At 38.7% G+C, this 19,295-nt stretch overlaps 2 protein-coding genes across 5 annotated transcripts in view; one reads left to right on the top strand and one right to left on the bottom strand.

Moving 5' to 3' along the window:
* The first annotated feature begins 1,338 nt into the window (after nucleotides 1-1,338).
* On the top strand, nucleotides 1,339-7,857 carry LOC122669834. Of its 3 annotated transcripts, none has more exons than XM_043866696.1 (4): nucleotides 1,339-1,605; nucleotides 3,892-4,326; nucleotides 4,764-5,029; nucleotides 7,454-7,857. In XM_043866696.1, the coding sequence occupies exons 1-3, from the start codon at nucleotides 1,513-1,515 to the stop codon at nucleotides 4,992-4,994; spliced, it is 759 nt and encodes a 252-aa protein (XP_043722631.1). In that variant the 5' UTR covers nucleotides 1,339-1,512; the 3' UTR covers nucleotides 4,995-5,029; nucleotides 7,454-7,857. The 3 variants fall into 3 exon arrangements, with proteins under 3 accessions (XP_043722631.1, XP_043722630.1, XP_043722632.1); XM_043866695.1 differs by having other exon boundaries at nucleotides 7,450-7,857; XM_043866697.1 differs by lacking the exon at nucleotides 7,454-7,857 and having other exon boundaries at nucleotides 3,892-4,329; nucleotides 4,767-5,252.
* A 3,979-nt stretch (nucleotides 7,858-11,836) lies between these two features.
* The window catches only part of LOC122667802 (serine/arginine-rich splicing factor SR45-like), a 25,585-nt gene continuing 18,126 nt past the window's right edge, over nucleotides 11,837-19,295 (bottom strand). For both annotated transcript variants that reach the window (XM_043864234.1, XM_043864235.1), the window contains 11 exons: nucleotides 19,083-19,148; nucleotides 18,036-18,124; nucleotides 17,895-17,941; nucleotides 17,736-17,816; nucleotides 17,487-17,649; nucleotides 17,163-17,382; nucleotides 17,019-17,084; nucleotides 16,226-16,339; nucleotides 15,424-15,490; nucleotides 15,294-15,331; nucleotides 11,837-11,998 (listed from right to left, as the gene is read on the bottom strand). In XM_043864234.1, the coding sequence (XP_043720169.1) occupies nucleotides 11,935-11,998; nucleotides 15,294-15,331; nucleotides 15,424-15,490; nucleotides 16,226-16,339; nucleotides 17,019-17,084; nucleotides 17,163-17,382; nucleotides 17,487-17,649; nucleotides 17,736-17,816; nucleotides 17,895-17,941; nucleotides 18,036-18,124; nucleotides 19,083-19,148 (1,015 nt within the window). In that variant the 3' untranslated portion in view covers nucleotides 11,837-11,934. The remainder of the gene's footprint in view (nucleotides 11,999-15,293; nucleotides 15,332-15,423; nucleotides 15,491-16,225; nucleotides 16,340-17,018; nucleotides 17,085-17,162; nucleotides 17,383-17,486; nucleotides 17,650-17,735; nucleotides 17,817-17,894; nucleotides 17,942-18,035; nucleotides 18,125-19,082; nucleotides 19,149-19,295) is intronic.

The following is a 19,295-nucleotide window of genomic DNA, read 5'->3' as shown; positions in this document are numbered from 1 at the left end:
AGTTCTTGCATCATAGACAGAAGAAATAGTGTTCACATTCCAAACCAAACTTAATATCCACCACGTGGCGGTTTATGGGACCCAAATTTCACTTAGAGTTATGTCCCAAATCCGAACCCTGCTGCTCATGTGTCAATGGTGGGCCCCAATGAATTCTGTAGGAATTTTTTTCCTCCAATTCCACTTGCCCATAATCACAGGATTCATTTTTGTGACCCTTCTCAACTACCTCCCCTATAATCTCTGGTCTGATGAATCTTAGTTCACTCTATTTTGTTGGGCAATTGAAATATGCACTGTAAAAAAATATAAGACGCAGTCAACATACTTGACGAAGTGACCATTATCAATGTAATTTTAACATCCTTCCAGAGACCTAATTTGCCAGTTTGCAACTCCAGGATGTAAGCCAGAAGGTATTCTACCATTGTAGTAAATAAAAATCTAAAGGGCAAGATATCGCTGCCTAGTCGTGTGGCCTCTACACCAGTACAAACGCAATGAGAGCACATGCATAGCATAAATATGGATGAAATTTTTTATTTCACGGGGAGTCAAGGTGGTAGTTTGATAGGCTCTCCTGTGTCTCCACAACTCCCATCTCTAGGAGCCTGGTTTGCAGAGGCCACACTGTCTAGTCGTGTGGACCTTGCACCATCATGGGCCAATGAGAACGTACGCAGACATGGTTTTAGTGCATGGTATCGGAACGGGTATCGAATTTCCTTGAAAAATGAATTTTTTGACCATTTTACCCCTTATCTGTATCGTGCTATCGATATGGTATCGGCGACTAGCAAAATCGATATGTATCACCTGATATAAATGATACAATACTAATACTTAGAACCATATACACAGGGGCATATACATACATGAAATTTTTTATTTCATAAGGAACGAGGTGGTAATTTCATGCACTCATATGTCTAGGGTAGGGGCTAAGTATCTTTCTAGGGCCATTTCATGATCCTAGACACGTATTTCTACCCTTTTCCTTTATTCTATATTAACAATTTGTATTCAGAATCAAAACTCTTGGCCTGACATATGGTTTTAAAAATTGGGAATTGGATCGTTGAATGATCTGATTCGTACTGGAATCGACCGTGACCAATCTAACACGATCTATTCACACTTAAAACCCTAAAAAAAATTCTTTTTTGGATATGTGGACCGATTCTAGGGTTCTTGAAGGCCGATTCCAATACGATCCGGATCGGTATCGTCACTGTTCAATGTCGTCTCCATTCCGCATTTTAAAACCTTGGCCTGACCCTGCCACCGAGGCTCAAAGCACCGCTAGGAAGCCTGAAGCTTTGAAAGACGCTTAATCTTTAGCAGGCTTAGGCGCTTAGCTTGCAAGACGCAACAAGTGGGTTGTGTGCATTCTTATCCTTTTCACCGTTCTCTAGTCTCGCCCTTCTTCTATTGCTCCGGCAATGGCAATCTCTCGTGAACTTCTCATCTGAATCTCTCTTTCTTTTTCGAAAGGGATCGAAGTTAGCAGAAATGTTATCTCTTCATTCAACGCAGCAGTTCATTGCTTCCACTCTCCCTAAGATGGCCCTGAGAACTACTTCTCCACTTCCACAGAGACTCAAGGCAAGCTTGTTTTTTACCTTTTTCTCCCCCTGTTCACTTCTATTTGTGTTCTCTAGTTTTTATATTTATTTCGATGACCTCCAGTGTGGGTTTTTTTTTTTTTTTTTAAAATTCTTGGACGCTTTTGGGTTTCTTTGACAAATTCTTGCACAAGCAATCCCTACTCAGTCAGGATAAGGTTCAGTTAGTTGGGTTAACTTGTATTAACACTCTCTACTGCTTTGTCGAATTTCAATTCGAGAATATGTTTGCTGTAATTTGTTTTTGGAAAGACGGAATTGAAAGCCTGCTTGTAACCTTTAGAATTTGGATGCAATTTTTTGTTCTGATTGGATTCTCCAATAAGAATAAATTGTTTTAGAGTTGGTTACAAACTGAATCATCTTCCAATATTATCATGATTTTATTTCTTGTGTTTAATTACGTGCTTGGGAGTTCAATTTCCGAAGCCTCTTGCTTGCTCCCTTTGAATGAGAACTACTACAACAACAACAACTCAGCCTTATCCCAAGTCCCAACTAAATGGGGTCGGCTGCATGGATCCTTGCAAGACAAAGTAGAGAAAATTGAAGTCAACATAAAAGGGAAATGAAAGTAGAAGAATGAAGAATAAAATGAAGAAATGAAAGAAGAGAAGTGAGAAATGGGAAATGAAAATAAGAGAAAAGAGGTACAGCCTAAGTAGTCAGGAAAATCTCAGCTAAATGGGTTCGACAACATGGATCCTTGCTGTCCAATAGGCTCTATCTGAAGTCATACTTGGCACAAGACCTAGGCGCATGCCATTCTTCACAGACTCTCCTATGGTCATTTTAGGCCTGTCCCTAGCTCGTTTAGCTCCTTCAATCGGGATCAGATCACACCTCCTTACTGGGGCGTCCCTAGGCCTCCGTTGGACATGTCCATACAACCTCAAATGACACTCTCAGAGCTTGTCACTGATCGAGGCAACTCCAAAATCAGCTCTAATACGTTCATTCCTTACTTTATGATCATTTTAGATTGGTCATTCTTCACAACCTCTCCTATGGTCATTTTAGGTCTGCCCCTAGCTCTTTTAGCTCCTTCAATCTGGATCAGATTGCTCCTCCTTACTGGGGCGTCCCCAGGCCTCTGTTGGACATGTTCATACCACCTCAAATGACTCTCTCAAAGCTTGTCACTGATCGAGGCAACTCCCAAATCAGCTCTAATATATTCATTTCTTACTTTATTCTTCCTAGTTTTGCCGCACATCCAACTTAACATCCTCATCTCTGCTACACATAGCTTCATTATAGGACACTTCTTAATTGTCCAACATTTCGCCCCATACATCATAGTTGGTCGGACAACAATCCTATAGAACTTTCCTTTAAGCTTTAAAGGAATATGTCGGACACACAGTACTCCAGTCGCACCTCTCCACTTCATCCATCCCACTTTGATTCTCTATGAAACATCAACATCTATGCCACATTCTTTATTTATGGTTGACCCTATATGTCTATAATAGTCACTTGGCTATATCTCTCTTTCCTCATTTTTCACCATGGCATTATCCATCATAATGTGACTAAAGGTACACATCATATGCTCCGTCTTTGATCTACTAATTTTAAAGCCTCTTGTTTCCAAGGTTGATCTCCACATCTTTAACTTAGTGTTAATCCTTGTCTGAATGAGAACTGAATTGTTTAAAAATTAGTTCAATTCTATAATTTATATTCTTCCCCCTTGAGGTATTCTTATTCTTTCATTTTCTATTGTTCTCTTTAAGTGTTTGACTCAATCGTTGCTGCTGCCATTCATTTAACGGAATCCTTGTATACTCATAATGTGAAATTAAGTAGGAGTTCCGCATAGAGGTGCTCTTCTTAAGCATTTCATTGATGACAAGTTCAAAGTTTGAAAAAATACTTGGAGTATCTGTCTTTGAATGAGAGATCTTGTTCATATATTTTTACATATCCTTTACTGTATTTGATGTGTTTTGTTTTCTAATTTGTTGACTCGAGCTAAATATTGAAAAATAAAGGAGATTTAATATCTCCTTTATTCTCTAGTGACATAAGACATTAAAGAAAATCTGGATGCAATCCCTATTCTTCCGAATTGATTTTTAGTAAAAATTGAAATTTCTATTTTGAACCACCTTAGCCATACTTTTACACATGCATCAGTTTAAGCTTAACATATACCTTGTGAGCTAACTAATATGCATTGTCACAGCCTTGTATCACCTCGCTCTCATAGTTGTTATCATATGTTTCTGCAATTCACAAACTTCTGTTTGTCATCTAGCAGTGGTGGCCGTTGCAACAGAGGATCTGTCCCCGCATGTTGAATTCTAGACCACATGGATACCATCAATTTCAGAATACCAGGTCCACTGTCTCATGCACAATAAACATGGCCGCAGGACAGTCAGATGGGCCCAAGAAAATGAATCTGGACCAAGCAATCGAGAAGGCAAGGAAGATTTGGGAAAGTTTTCCCGAACCAGTCAGGAGGTTCCCCTGGACCAGAGCTTTGGAGAACTTTATTCAGTTCAATCTTGACCTTGTTTATGCAGTTGCAAAGTACTTAAGTGTACCCTTTCTGGTGGTTTCCACACTGAGCGAGATGTCCTACTGTGCTCATGAAAGGAAGATGCGTCTGATACCCATTCCCATACTCGCAGGGATTGCCGTTGCTGGAGTTTTGAGGGAGACAGCATTAGAAATATCTCCAAGTCTTAAGGTTGAGATCATCATACCATGATTTGAGTAAATTTATTAGTTGTATTAGTTGGTTAGATCATATAGAGGACTTTCAGCCTGTTGGTCTTGCCAATCTCTGGCCTTGCTGTAGAGATTTATGTTAAATTAATCCTATTTGGTGCCTGTAATCATCTTTCACTATGTGAATTATTATAGACTGTAGCCTTCTATTTTGACTATCCAAAATATCTAAAGGATTGGGATGGGTATGATAATATGGTCATCTGATTTGGTAATTTTGGGATAGGACCCACTGAACGGTGAACGGTGAACGGTGGATCTTCTCTTAGACATTTTGCACATGTAAAAGTAGACCATTTTTTACTATCCATGCATGGTATTTTCTTCTTTTTTTAATGAATTCATTATTCTTCAATTTATGGTTTGTGATTATTTTTTGTTTTGTTTGATTGTCAGAGAGCTGAATATCCTTGGCATCTTCTTGCCATTGCAATCTTCTTTACATTGCTCAAACTCCCAGGGCCTTATTACCCATACTGGGGACGCATATTGATTCCTCACTTCGCAAATGGTGGACTATTCAGTATTTTATGGTTCGCTTTTCTGTGGTATAGAAGGCCCCAAGGGGAAGAAACCTTGCAACATACTTCTCCAGATGGAACTCATTCTGAAGAGAAGAAGCTGTGATGCTATTGTGGATTTGTGGGCAAAACTTGGAGCAGGTTTTATTACCCTTCATCTTTCACTTAAAAGGGCATCTGGTTTTCTTTTTATTTTATTCTTGAAGATTCTGTAGGAGTGTAATCAGCTGAATTGCATGTTGTTAAGGGACAATAATTTAATTTATTTTGTTTACTACGTCCTGAATATAGTCACTATGTATTCACCTAGGATTTTGTGTTTCTTGTATATTTTTGAACGTCTGACTTGGGATCACGGTCAACTCTTCCTTCCTTGGCTTTGTATCTGTATGCATCTGCTCTTGCGAAAGAGAGCCAAGTGTAATCGCATGCCAATGAGTCTCCTTTTTATGTACTTCTTATCTAATTTATTGCCTTATGTGGTAGTATCATTGTGTGTAGATCTATCCTGATTCAACTTCCATCGTTGATAAAGAGTTGTGTAGACATGTATACCATATACCATATTCCATACACAAGCTTTCAGAGAAATGGAGAAGTATTTCGTAAATGAATAGGCTACATTGCTTTAGCCATTTGAAATCAGTGTTAGGTCATTACCCTTGCATATCAATGATCATAGATCTGGTCAAGGGGTTCTTGAGAATGTACTATCACTTGATCAGTTATTTATTAGGCCCAGTAACACAAATATCTGGTCATCGTGGGAGAAGCATCTGTGAAAAGAGGGTTGGAGATTTTTGTCTGCAGCATGGGGACAAATAGGGCTTGACAACTATTCGTACTATGGCCACTGTTGAAAACCTAATCTCTACAGAATGGGTGGCTGCACTGGCCTAGTCTTCAGAAAAAAAGCTGATAATACTCACTCTCATTGGCACAGAAGTGGCATATCTAGCTAAATAGAATGATCACAATTGTTGGTGGAAATTCTTGTTGCCCCTGACTGTGCGGTTGATTGATAGATACACAAGGATAGCTGTAGGAAAGGGAAGAAGGAAGAAGAGCCAACAGCAGTTGACCGACGGAGGAGTGAGGATGGGTAGTAGGCTGGAAAGTGTAATTTACAATGAAGAAATAATTTTGTAGGGAAGAGTTGATTGAAACAAAGAGATTAATCACTCCCATTATGCTTATTGTGGTCAAGACTCTTTGCTACACAAGTGAGAGAAAAGCGTCAGGGAGATCAAGGGGTGATTTAACTAAGGACTTTGAGCCTTGATGCAAAAAATTCAGGCAGAAACCAAATTACAGCCTAAAATGCGGTCAAACAAACTCTATGACACCAATTTACTGGGGGAAACTTTGTTCTGCATCTATTTTACTTTCAAACAAACAAGGCCTAAGTTACCTCTGCTATATTGCTTGTGTGTTTCAGTTTTTTATTTAATATTTTCTTAATGTGTCAAATTCAAATTGTTCAATTTTCTTAATTAAAATGTCATGACATATTTTGGCATGCACCAAGAATTGAATTCTGTATATAGCCTTTCAGTGTTGTTAGGCTCTGTTTTGCATTTCCAATGATGCATCCTGGAAGTGAATTAATGTCAGAATCAAATGGAAACTCTGTTACGGGTACCAGGAAGCATGCATTTGATAGTTGAGAGAATGGTAAAATTAGCTTGCCTAGAGACTTGGATCTCATTATTTGTGTTATACTGTTGTAAGCTATTGACATTGTTGCCCTTGCAAATCATTCTTGGGCCTTTTTCATGTGAGGGAGGGGAATATCCTCGGAAATATTTCTTCCAGAGATGCCCAGGTTAAGCACTGTATAAACTAACACTAATATGGGCCAACGGCTGAATGGCAGTGCTTGTTTTATTTACAGCTCTTGTGTCCATATTTAACAGAAAAGGTTTATGGCCCTAGGCTTTTATGACGCTGTTACGAATAGCTAACTGCAATTGTTAAAACCATGCTATCAAACACTTTTATCTTTTTGTAGATAATTCTTGTGGCATTATTATATGCTGATCTCATTTTATTTGAACATTGATTGACTGAAGATCTACATATCCTTCTCCAACTGGCTACAGGTTGGGCATGACTCTTAATGCAGCAGCAGAATTTCTTTTAGACCTTAAAATGCATGAATTAGTTTACATATTTTCGTTAATCAACTCCCATGAAACGATTCTTTGTTGAATTTTATCTAAAGATAATTTCAATCCTACTGCTTTTGTACATATTTTTTTTTGGGTAGGGGGGGGGGGGCGGTGGGGTGGGGAGGGGGCTTCAAATTCTAGTCCTTAAAAACATTTCACCTATGTTAATAAAGAGAGAAGTTCCACACTCCTCTACTCACGGCTTCTCATAGAAGGGCTTGTTTATTTTATATTTGTATATACCTCTCTTCTTTTCCTGCAGTTTTCACATTTCTGACCCATGGTAGTCCAGTCCTCAGATCAACTTTTTGTAACTTTAAAGCTAGCTGTATCTGATCCTACTGAAGGTTTTGCTCCTGCTAATGTTTTCCACTTTGTTCTCTGTGAAAGAAAGGAGGGATACCTGCCAGTTGATCGTTCTCTTCAACATTTCTTAGCTTTGGCATTGGAAGAGTGCCTTCTGGCCCATCACATACTGGGTGGCTTCATTTGTTTCCCAAGCAGAGTATGGTGTTAAAGGCGAATCATCAGTCCCCTCCGGAACATTCACTTGTTTAGCCGGTTGTACAACTCATCCAATTTTCAGCTACTTCGTTCAGCCAAAGAAATGGAGGAAGGCAAACATTCAGGTTAATGTAGAGATGACGAGGAGGTAGCGTAGTTGATATTACTTTGTTTATCATTATATGGTAATTGAATTGAATGCCTTTTCTTTGTAGTTGAGTAAGATAATTTGGCTGGAGATGATGGAAAACTAGAAACAGTTTTGAATGCATGAAAGTTGAGTTGATAGTTGTACTACGCCTAGAAAGACCCTTTATAAAAAAAATTAAGGGAAAAGGCTTTCTGAGCCTAAGGCGTTCACTGCGACTCCGCACCTGTATTACTATGTTAAATTTTTTTTAAGAGAGAGAGAATCATTTTGAAAACCAATGTGAGGTGTAGTGTACCCTGCTTGCTCAAAGAACCCTCTCCCAAAAAATAAATATGCAATAGAAAAATGATTTAAAATTTAACATATGTTAGTACTATTGACTTTCAACTGATAAAAAAAACAGCCTCCTACTCCTACCTACTTGTATATATTTAACAAATATGTTCCTAAAAATATTCTAAGATTTTTTTTTTAGTGGTGTAATTGTGTTTAAGGATAACGAGGTAGTTAATAGGTTGAGGTTAAAGAAACCTGCAGGCTATAACCCTTTTTTTTTTTTTTTCCAGCCCTTGGCCTTAATAATTGCAGGCTTTTGTTGTTTTTGATAGTGTGTAGCTTTGGAGCTTCCTATTCCTATTCTTTTGTTTTACTAAAAAGGATGTATACAGTGCACGAGGTTCCTGCCACTGTAGGATCTGGGAAGGGTCATATTGTTTGCAGCCTTACCCCTCTGCTTTCGTAGAGAGCTGTTTCTAAACTCGAACCAGTGACATCTTGGTAACAATTGAGTAACCTTACTGTTGTAACCCCCCCCTCCTTCTATTCCTATTCTTTATATTGCCCTTTAATAAAACAGCTATTCTTCTTACACAAATTAAATTTTAAAAAAAAATGAAACCAAAGTGATCAGTAGCCTAGGTCAGGTTGCGCTCCCATGTATGAATTAATATTCAATTGTTGTAGAAGATCAACAAATGTCAACCCATAATATCTCAGTATGAAAACTAATTATGAGAAATCAGTAATGTGCTTTAAAATATGATGTTATGGTGTAACTCAACACTTTTATCATTGGTATTCAAATCAATTTTGTAGAGTGTGGAAAGAAAATCTCAGTTAAAATCCTCAAAACTTTCAATCGAAACTGGAAAAGAGAATTCAGCCTTCTGCGAACAAATCGAATTAATATCTTCTTTCCCCTTGAATGGAGAATTGAATTTAAGTCAAAGCAATGCATATTTAAGTCAAGAGCATCATGTTTTCGCTGGGATTTCTGGTGCGCGAGAAAAGACTTGGCCTTCACTATTATTACCTGGACTCCTCAAGAGGTTATTACAGTGGCAGAGAAGGCTTTCCGTGAATTCTCTACTGCAAATTCAGTTGCATCCCATTATAGACAGATGCCTCGTCCAACTGTGGCTGTAGTACCTGAAAGATGGAAGGTTTCTCCACCACGTTTAATCAAAACGAACTGTGGTGCAACGCTTCCACAAGGATCCTTGAAGGGAGGATTGGGTTTTATCTTTCGAGACCATCGGGGTTCTTAAGTCAAAGCTATGTCTTTTCACATTATTTGATTTCTGTTGTTCAAGGGGAAGTTCTTGCAATTCGTAATGCACTCTCTTATGCTTTGGCTTCGAGTTATAATCATTTGCAGGTAGAATCGTATAGTAAGGAGGTTATAAACTTTATTTAAGATCCCAATCGGATTCCACTGTTGGAGGCAACAGCTATTACAAGCGACACTAAACACCTTAGTGCTTGTTTTGTTTCAGTATCTTTTTCATATATTCCACGGGCTATGAACAGCATAGCAGATGCCCTAGCTAGAAAAGCCATGTCTATCATTTGTCTGACAGATTGGCTACATTCCATTCCTTGGTCGGACAAACTTTGTATCTCTAATGCCAATGGTTGTACACTTGTACACATGTTTATTATCAATTAACTCTTTCATCACCAAAAAAATAGGGTGCTGATTAGGCCTGTGTCTCTCATTTTAGAAAAACAGGGGCTTCCAAATGCTCATATCAAACTGCGGACTATTATTTTTAAATTGTTTGCAGGAATTGAAGGTTCTTCATCCCGAATTCTCAGAACCCGTCTCACAATACCTGTTAAACCAGCAGCAATGGTGAAACACTGAAGAGGCAGCAGCAGCAACAGAAACAGCATCGCATATCCATAACTTCTTCCAGTCCCTCCAGTATCTCAAATCAGAGCTAAGAAAGAGCAATAAGATAATGGGGAGCGAAAAAATTCCTGTAATGATGACAGTTTTGTTCATCTGATACAATGCAAGCTCCACTGTTGCTGGAGAAAGAATTGCTGCTGGACCAGCTTGAGAGAGGGGTGGTTACAACCAGTCCCTAAATTATTTTTCTCGATTCTGATTGTAATTTGAAGGGAGAAGCGGAACGCAGCAGGAGGAAATAGAGAGCATTTTGGTTTGCCTCATTATCCCGAATATAGAGGTTTGGGGGGGGGGGGGGGAGGGGTTTGGTTCTGGACAGGCTAAGGGCTTAAGCTAAAAGTCCCTGATTTTAAATCGAGCTCTTTCAAACATTTCTCAAATATTTTACATGTAAAAATTTTCTATTTTCAAATTAAAGTTTTGCATGTTAACAAACCGAGCATACATGACAAATAGTGGTGGGTAACTTTCTTCATCAAGAAAAGAAAAAATTGGTTAAAATACTAACACAGCTTAGAAGTTCGATTCCCTATCATATAAATCCGCCAAGTTCTCTCGCTGATATTCTGGAATGGAACAGTACATATGAAGAATGAAACAGCCTCGGCAAGGTTGCCTTACCTAAACTTTTTTTTCTCCAAAACCTTCAGCAAAACAGAGGGCGACCGCGAGGGGTTGGGTTTCACATGCAACCAAGCTCGGACACAGAATAAGACATTCCCTGATACCCAAAAAAATAGCCAGGCAGTGTTCCACCAAGGGGGTAAGAAAGAGGCAACAGAATAAATATAAGGACTTATGACCTTTGTATGGCACGAATCATACAGGCAAGTCACCTTGAACAAATCCAACAAGTCGCTACGTAGTGTATCTGCAACCAGGCAAAATTGCCTGATTATACAATTCCACAAAATCTACCTGGTATTTATCTGCAAAGATCAGCAGGACCCTGACTTGAAGAATTATTTTCTCAACCAAACACTCCTCCCCTTGGTTGGGCCGTTTGCTAAGTCGGTGAAAACCATTTTAACTAAGCAGTTATGAATTGCAGAGGCAATGGACTGCCAAACAGAACTTGGGTCCGGATGTAAGCTTCCTTTTCCATAAACATTTTTTTTGGGGGGGAGGAAGAGGGGGAAACCTATTATAAAACCAAGAATTCGAGATATCCACCACTAAAAACATCTCACTCAGCTTTTGAACCCACAAGAACTTTTAATGGTTGACTAGTCATGGGGGATTATTTAGTTATGGCTGGCCTCATTCGATGATTAAATTCAGATGGTATTAGTGGTGGAGCAGACTACCTACAATATTCTCTCGTTTTCTTTCTTTTTTCTTTGAGGGGGGAGGGGAGGACTATATTACAATATTCACACACCAATCCAACTTTAATCAGGGGTTCTTAAATCTCTGAGTAGACTGGTCACAGCTCTCCAATGCACTCCCCCCCATCTGGAGGGCTGGAGGGTGCTAGAACATACTTGAGAAAGAACTTTAGAGGCCAGAGTAATGAAAAGAATAATAAATAATAAATAATAATGGAAAAAAAAAAAAAAAAAAAAAAACAAAGTGAAAAACACGTGGATGATGAAGTACCATCAGAGGCTCCGGAATTATAAGCATTGTGCCAAGTTCCAATTACAAAATCTAATCAAATGGCATTGTTCTAGAAGCATAAGTGCACACAACATAAACCTAACAATAGACTACATCAAATGTTGGGCAAAATTGGAACAGCCAATGCTGGAAAGCCCTTTCTAATGCAGGGCAGGCCATGATTCCAATTGCAGAAACCCACCAACTTTAAAGATCATGAGAGACCTTACTGCTGTCTTCTAATGCTACAGGGTTTCTCTTTACAAACTAACATCAAAATGTCCATATATTTTCTTTTTTCTTGGATTGGGAGAGGGGGTCTGGGGGGATGGATTTTGTGGGGAGGGAAATTTGAAGAAGGGGAGTTGCGGAAAAGCGGGAGGGAGGGGAGTAATTGAGAAATCTACCTGCTGTATAGTTGAGGAACTTATGGCCTAGGAGATGGGGAACTACTGCTGCGACTATTGCTACTGCTCCTTCCTCGGCCAGGCCTGCACAGAATCCACTCTTGATCAAAAAATGAGGCTACACAAAAGACGAAAACTATTATTCGATGCAACCAGCTGGTTGAATAAGCATTTGCACAACTTGTCTCTTGTCTAGCCTACATAAATCTACTTAAACCGAATATAGCTCACCAATAGTGTACTTCAATAGCCTGTAATTTCATCCAGGAAATTTCAAGACTCAACAAATTAACAATACAGCCACTGTTCCAGTACAGTGGATGAAGCCATGAAGGAAGTGGCATGTTGATCTAGAGGCAGAAACTCTAACGAGCCAAGGAAGGCAAAATGGACATGCAAGTAACATACAAATACTCTACCCACCATTTTAAGTGCCTCTTGCAGCCTCCTACAATCACAAGAAAGAACATCTGATTGTATCATAAGTACACTGTAACCTGTGTATTTCGTATGCACATTCACACCCATGTATGGAAGTTGTAACTTGCAAATAGGAGGCAACCTATAGTGGTAGCAGTGGCACCACCTTTAAGCCGCACTTCAGGCTGGGCCAACATCAGCCAAGCTCAATGCTCATACTATTAGTAGACTACATAACTCTAATTTGAAAGATTTTGCCTTATAACCGGAGACAAATCAGGGGATCTGCAGAGCCCTAAGTACATCCATGAATAAATCCAAGAAAATTGATGATTTAGGAAATGTCAAAGAATTGTTTTTGGAAGACCACTCAGGTAGGGAAGGTCCGCTAGTGAGACGATCAACAAGTGAGACTGTCAGCTAGTGAGACCAGTCAGCGGGTGAAGGTCAGCTAGTGAAGGAACATATGAATGATTGAATGCCTGAATGCTTCTTATTTTGGGCTGCCATTATTCACTGGGCGGTGCTCTAAAGCTCTTTGGGAGCTGGTGTTGAATAAAAGACGGCAGCTACAGTTGCATGTATTGTACTAAAACAGCCAAAAGCATCATGGATGCTACACATTCTCAAAACGGATGCACTACTTGGGTACGAACATGAAAGTCTTCAACGTCCAATCAAAATAATAATAATAAGGCAAACTGCAGTGATTAAGTAATTAATGACCAGAATTGAGAGAATTTCAAAAAATAGTAATCAAGTTACCAGATATAGTCCACAAATTAATAACATATCCTATTCTGTTTATAGAACAGAATATCAGAATCTGGAACCAATCGAACAGTCAGATTCAGAGTTATAAAAGATTCTTACTTGAAACATGACTATCTAGAACTGAGAATCGATACGTGTGCATGGACTGATCTCAGGCCAGAAACTAGATGTGTTCAAATTAAATATCAGCAGTAGCTGATCTCAGACGCAATAACAGAGTATTATTCTAATCTTATGACATGAAACATGAAACAGGAAACAGGAAACAGGAAACATAAACAGTAACCGGTTATCAAGAACAGATCTCAAACCAGGAATAGGGTAGCAATAGGACTCTCAAGATCTGATGTTAAAAAAACATCAAACTTTTGAAACCATGAAGAGACTCAAAACAGACTCCGATCACCATGTTTGAAGGCAGATTTAAAAACTCAGATGTATTTGAAGAGAAACAGAAAATACAGTAACTAGATTTGAAACAGAACTAAATAGAAAACCAGAAACTACTAACCTAAATCAATGGTGGATAGACTAGAAAAATGGAAGAAGGATTTTGGACCAAGCATCTAACCTGGAAGTAGACTGACATCTCATCAGCCAACCCCAGGCATCTCACCAAGGGTTAGTTGCTTCTGCAAAATAAGTCTCAATCTCACAGAACTTGAAGCAGGAAAAGCCAGCTTTATTCGATAATAGAAATCATGGGGAGGCTCAAGGCTGTACTGCTTTATATAGAAACTAATAGGATAATTGCATACTGGCCATAAGTCAATGTGATAGCCAATAGGAAACATTCTCTTAACAGACAATGAGAAAAACTAAGCACACAAAACTGGAATAGGAGTATTGAACTTCTTAATTGGAAACAGTAGTTGTGTTTCAGCCAAAACTCTATCCAAATACCTTAAAATAGGCTGAGAATTAATAGGAGATTCCAGCCACTAAAAAGTAAGGAAATAAACAATAGAGTAACAGAATAAAACATTCCTAACTAGACCAACGACCTGGTTTGTTAGGTGGACCAGAACCTGAACCGCAAGCCATTAAAGGGGTCCAAAATTGACCTAAATCAGAACTGCAAGTTATGGTTCTGGCCTGAGTTGCTGCTTCTTGCATTGGTACTTCAATGAGGACCTGCCTTGATGCTGATCTGCATCATATAGCTTTGGTTACTCACCAAACTATCCAGAAGACAGATCATGGAAATTTACCTTCAACATTAGGATTTAGGAAATACATTTTTGGCTTCCAAAAACGACCCCCATACCACTGGAGGCCTAGATCTACCAAACCTTGGTTATAATTGCTAAACAAGGAGTGGTTAAGCCAAGATGGCGTTCAGGAAATGTCCCTTGGTAGTTTTATGCCTTTTGGTTGGGGGCCTTATCCTATATTTTTTTAGTTTTGGGTTTGCCCTGCTGTTCTGTTTTAGCCTTTCTTGTACAATCATTTCCTTACTAATAAAATGTCATCCCAAAAAACTATTCCCAAAACACAGACTAGGACGAGCGAACCCCTGCTTATAAAGATTACCAGCCATCTCCTTAGCCACTCTAAAAGTTCCTTTTGCGGAAGAACATTTAACTTTGTGGACATGTTATCCACATTTTCATCTAGTGACGTGTTGATTTCAGTTCGATGAGGCATTGCCAGATTGTTAGAACAATTCTATGGAACATGATTGGAAAATGTAAATTCTGTTTGATAGGGACTGCTAAAAAAGCACAGGAAACGCCCCATACATGATCAGCCATATGCTTGATATAGGCCATTAAATTTCGCATGCAGCCTATCCAGGTTAGACTGTATCCTTACAACATTTAAGATGATTAAGTCATCAATCTAAGTGTCAGAAACAGAAGACGGTGAGGGATATGCTCCCAAACTGTTGGCCTAGATTCCTTTTTGCAGTATTTTCTTCATTTTTTACTATTTTAGTTTTTATAATTGATATGGGGCAAAAATTATATCCAAATGCATTCTAAAAATCAGATTCCTAAACAATTTGGACCACCAAGCCTGGATCCATCTAATATTTAATCAAATTTGGAGATGTTATAAAATAATTTTTTCCATCCAAAAAACAATTCAGATGGATTTGGATTTACCCCCAATCAAAATAAAATCTGTTTACTGCTTTAATTTCACCTAATAGGAAGAAAACCATTAGAGAACATTATGCTACCTTCTTGGGCTACGACTTCTTGAAATTCTCCTTCCTCCCTGAATGGCAATATGTTCATTAGAACTTGAAAAAATACTCAAAGGTTTCAAATGCATTTAAACTGCAAGAAATAACAAGAAGATATAAATACCTGGCGACGACTCGGTGATCCAGAATACGATGAAGACCTTCCACGTCTTTGAGCCACTGCTCGGCCCCTATTGCAAACAAATTGCGATTCAAAACATAAGATATGTTACAATAGGAGAAAGATATCTAGGTAGATATACCTAATAACAATAAAAAGTTTGAATCCTCACAGTATAAAACTCAAGATGCTACATTTTTGTTTTTTTTATTTGGATAATTCTAACTAGAAGAAGGGATCTATTCCAAGCTACTACAAATATAGTAAGTCCACTGACGCATACTGAATGAAATGTTAACAGTGAAAGACAGGAGCTGACAGAACCAAGGACAACTGTTGCATTTTTACTAGCATGCAACAAGTGCTGAGATTCTATGCACGAGTGTGGTGTCAAATTGCCTATCTCAATTCTCAGCAGAAACTCAAACTACATATGACTTTTTCAGGAGATCGGCATCCACATGGATTTTATTAATAAGCTGGGATCATGTTCAGCAAGTATAGGCCAAGCATATACAACAAAATTGAAAATATACATAACAGCATGTAAAACAAAGTCAATTTTCTAACAAAATGCCAAGATAAACACCATTCAGCCCATTCATCTTTGGATTCTCAATCAACACATGCACACACCCATACATGTGCACGCCTGCATGAGCGCATGCACACACACTCAGAACATGTCAATTGCAACTGATAAAGGATAGTAAAGCATGCAATCCCAAATGTGCATCCATCTCAATTCCCAATAACAAGTTTATTTAAACCAACTACTTTTGGCGTTACGAAATGTTGTAGCTACCTGCGAGGAGAAACTGATCTTGAACGTGACCGAGCAGGCCTACGAATAGGAGAGCGGCTACGCCGGCGCATGGGTGACCTTCGAGGAGGACTTCGTGCACGTCTAGGAGGAGAACTGGTCAAAAAGCAAATTCATTTATATGGAAAAGGAAAAAAAAATTAAGGAAAAACAACTACATACAATTGATGTGGTTCAGAGGTTCCAGAAGAAATATGTTGGCAGGAACAAGAAGAACCAGGTTTGTTGGTCTTCATGGCCCAGGCCCTAGCCCCAAAGCTCAAGGCCAATTTTTAGTCCAACAAGTTAAACAATAACCAGGATTGATCCCCTCCCCTCAGTCTGCTTATCTTTTTTAAAATAGATTCCAGACATGCTTGACTGAAAAGTTTTGAGGCAGGTCCAGATGGTTTTCTGACCACTTGAACAGTTGAACCACATGTCTGACCCACTTGATGATATGGGACAAAGGCTCAGCTAGTTTTTAGAACACTGAAATACAGAGTTCTACTAACCCACAGTAGTAAGTTTTATTAAATCATGATTCAAAATTTAGAAATCCAACCAAACCAGAGGCAATTAGAAACCTTAAAGAGTGTTTGACAATTATAAGAAACTAAGAAGCATGCCCACAGCATTCAAGATTCAATTTCTAGGCTTCCTTGAGCTTCCACTTATCTAGAGAATCGTACAATTGTATTGCTTATTCTCTACCAGAAATTTATCATGCAATCTTAGCTTTGCAAGAATTAATGAAATATAAAATTTTAAGTTTGGATGGCTATGTGCAGCTTACCGCCGCCTCACTGGGACAGGGGAGCGTTTGCGGACCGGACTACCACGGATTCTTCGGGGAGAAGTTCTGTCAATAACAAGATCCATTAACTTTCCACTGAATTAATCAATAGGAAGAAAAGAAATTCAAGTGAAAGGTACCAACCGTGCAGGAGATCTGTGCCGCCTTAGAGGAGGTGATGGAGAACGTCTTCTAGCTGGAGATGCTGGCCTCCTTCTAGGAGGTGTTTCACCCCGGCGACGAACAGGGGACTCTACACGCCGTCGTGGAGGTGATTCCGGCCGCCTTCGAGGTGATTCTCCCCTTCGATGTGCTAAAGGGGATCTCCTTCGTGGTGGTGAAAGAGGTTTACGACGTGGAGAAGCTGTCATCATTAGGTCACCAAAAGTCATTGATATCAGGCAAAACAAAAAAAATTGCTATATTGAAATAGAATTTCTAGCTGTAATTTACTAATATGTGGCCTACATTCTCTCTGGCGTTGCCCATTCTTTTCACCATCAACACCAACATTATCCTTTTGGAGAGCTTCCTTTTTCTGAGCAGCTGGAACAGCTTTTGGAGGTGATGACACTTTCTGGCGTGGAGGTAATGTGAATCTTGCTTGAACAATATTCCCATCAATTTGTGCCTGCACCATGCCAATGAGAAGATAAATTTACAGGAAGCAGGCAGGAAAAAGGAAAAATCTGCTACAATATGTAAAGTAATCCATACACCATCCATGTAAAGTAGAGCTTTTTCTGCATCAGCCCTTGTCTTGAACTCCACATAGCCATATCCACGAGGAAGATTAACCTGGAAACATTACCAATTTCACATTACAAACTAGGGTGGAAGGAACATGTGTGACAACTGGAATAGAATTACACTTACTGTACGATCCATACTCAGCTCCACATTAACAACTTCACCAAAGTTACCTGCAAGGTCGGCGGATGGAAAAATTGATATGCAAAGGAAAAAAAATAGAACTTAGAATATAAATATGCAAAATAGCATTTTTCCCATTCTTACTGAATATTTCTCTTAAATGTCCTTCGTTCACATTCCTGGTTAGCTTGTCAATGTGCAGAACCACAGACTCAAGAATGGGAGATGCTTTCCTGAAACAACCAGTATTATTGGAACATATGCATGAAATGCAAAGTACAAGCTGCAGCGAGAACTCTCCAAGTATAAGTTTGGAAGCAAAGGGGTGGCCAAGGAAGGTTTCATTCCTTTCCCAGCTAATGTTAGCTATTTTTTCTTCCCCCAAATGCAATTAAGCACATGAAATATGTCACAAGATGATTGAATAGATGTTCTTGCATAAAAGGCAATATAGATAAGAGTTTGGATTACATACATGAAGCTCTACTTTCAAAACAGGTAGGGAAAAGGTCCGACAATAAATGCATCCACAATTCCAGATGAGAACAAAAGCAATCTAAAACACTCTTGTAATTTTTTTAGATAAAAACTTACTCACTCAAAAATGTGTCCGTTTGTCCATGAGTTTATTCAGAAAAACTTATTGCAAGATACCACTAACACCCGTCTGGTAAAATTTTATTTTTTTAAAAAAAGGCATACGCAAACCAAACAATTTCTGAGGGTATTGAAAATGCTCAAGTTTTAAAATAAAACCTATTACAATAAAAACACCTGTAGATAGACTGGAGGCAAACTAACTGGGAGTAGTACATCTTTCATAAACTACTTTTCCAATTGATCAGAAGGAACATAATTTAATCACAAAAAGAACATTGTGTCGTCTGGATAAGTGAGCTTTTAGCCATGCTGATGCTGGTCAGGACAGTCTGGTTAAACAGACTGCTTAATTCTTGTGTCCCAGAAAACATATTTACCATGATGTATTAGACAATTGTCACAAGTTAAAATATGATCAAAGCACTCCCTCAAATACTTGAAAATGCCGAGTTATGTATTATATATTCCTATTACAGACATATATCCTTGTTGCATAATCCATCAACTAGGGATAATCCAAACAGTGGAATTTTTATTTATGTATCAAAGTAAAATTTAGGATGACAATAAAAAGTTTGCATGAAACATTACGTTGGGGGAGGTGAAGCCCGTTTAGCAGGTGGAGGAGAAGGACGGCGCCTGGCTGCACCTGCAGGACTGTGTAAAGAAGCAATAACGTAATATTATGTCAGACACTCAGATATGCATTCAGTAACAATCACGTTTGCAGTGAAATAGAAAAGAATAACTTTAGAAATATAAATTTCTTTTTTGAACTACATGAAAAATAAAACACTTTTTATG

Source organism: Telopea speciosissima, chromosome 7 (assembly GCF_018873765.1).
Source record: "Telopea speciosissima isolate NSW1024214 ecotype Mountain lineage chromosome 7, Tspe_v1, whole genome shotgun sequence".
In the NCBI taxonomy this organism is placed as follows: domain Eukaryota; kingdom Viridiplantae; phylum Streptophyta; class Magnoliopsida; order Proteales; family Proteaceae; genus Telopea; species Telopea speciosissima.
Note: the sequence above shows the minus strand (reverse complement) of the source record. Positions and strands in the feature narration are given on the sequence as shown.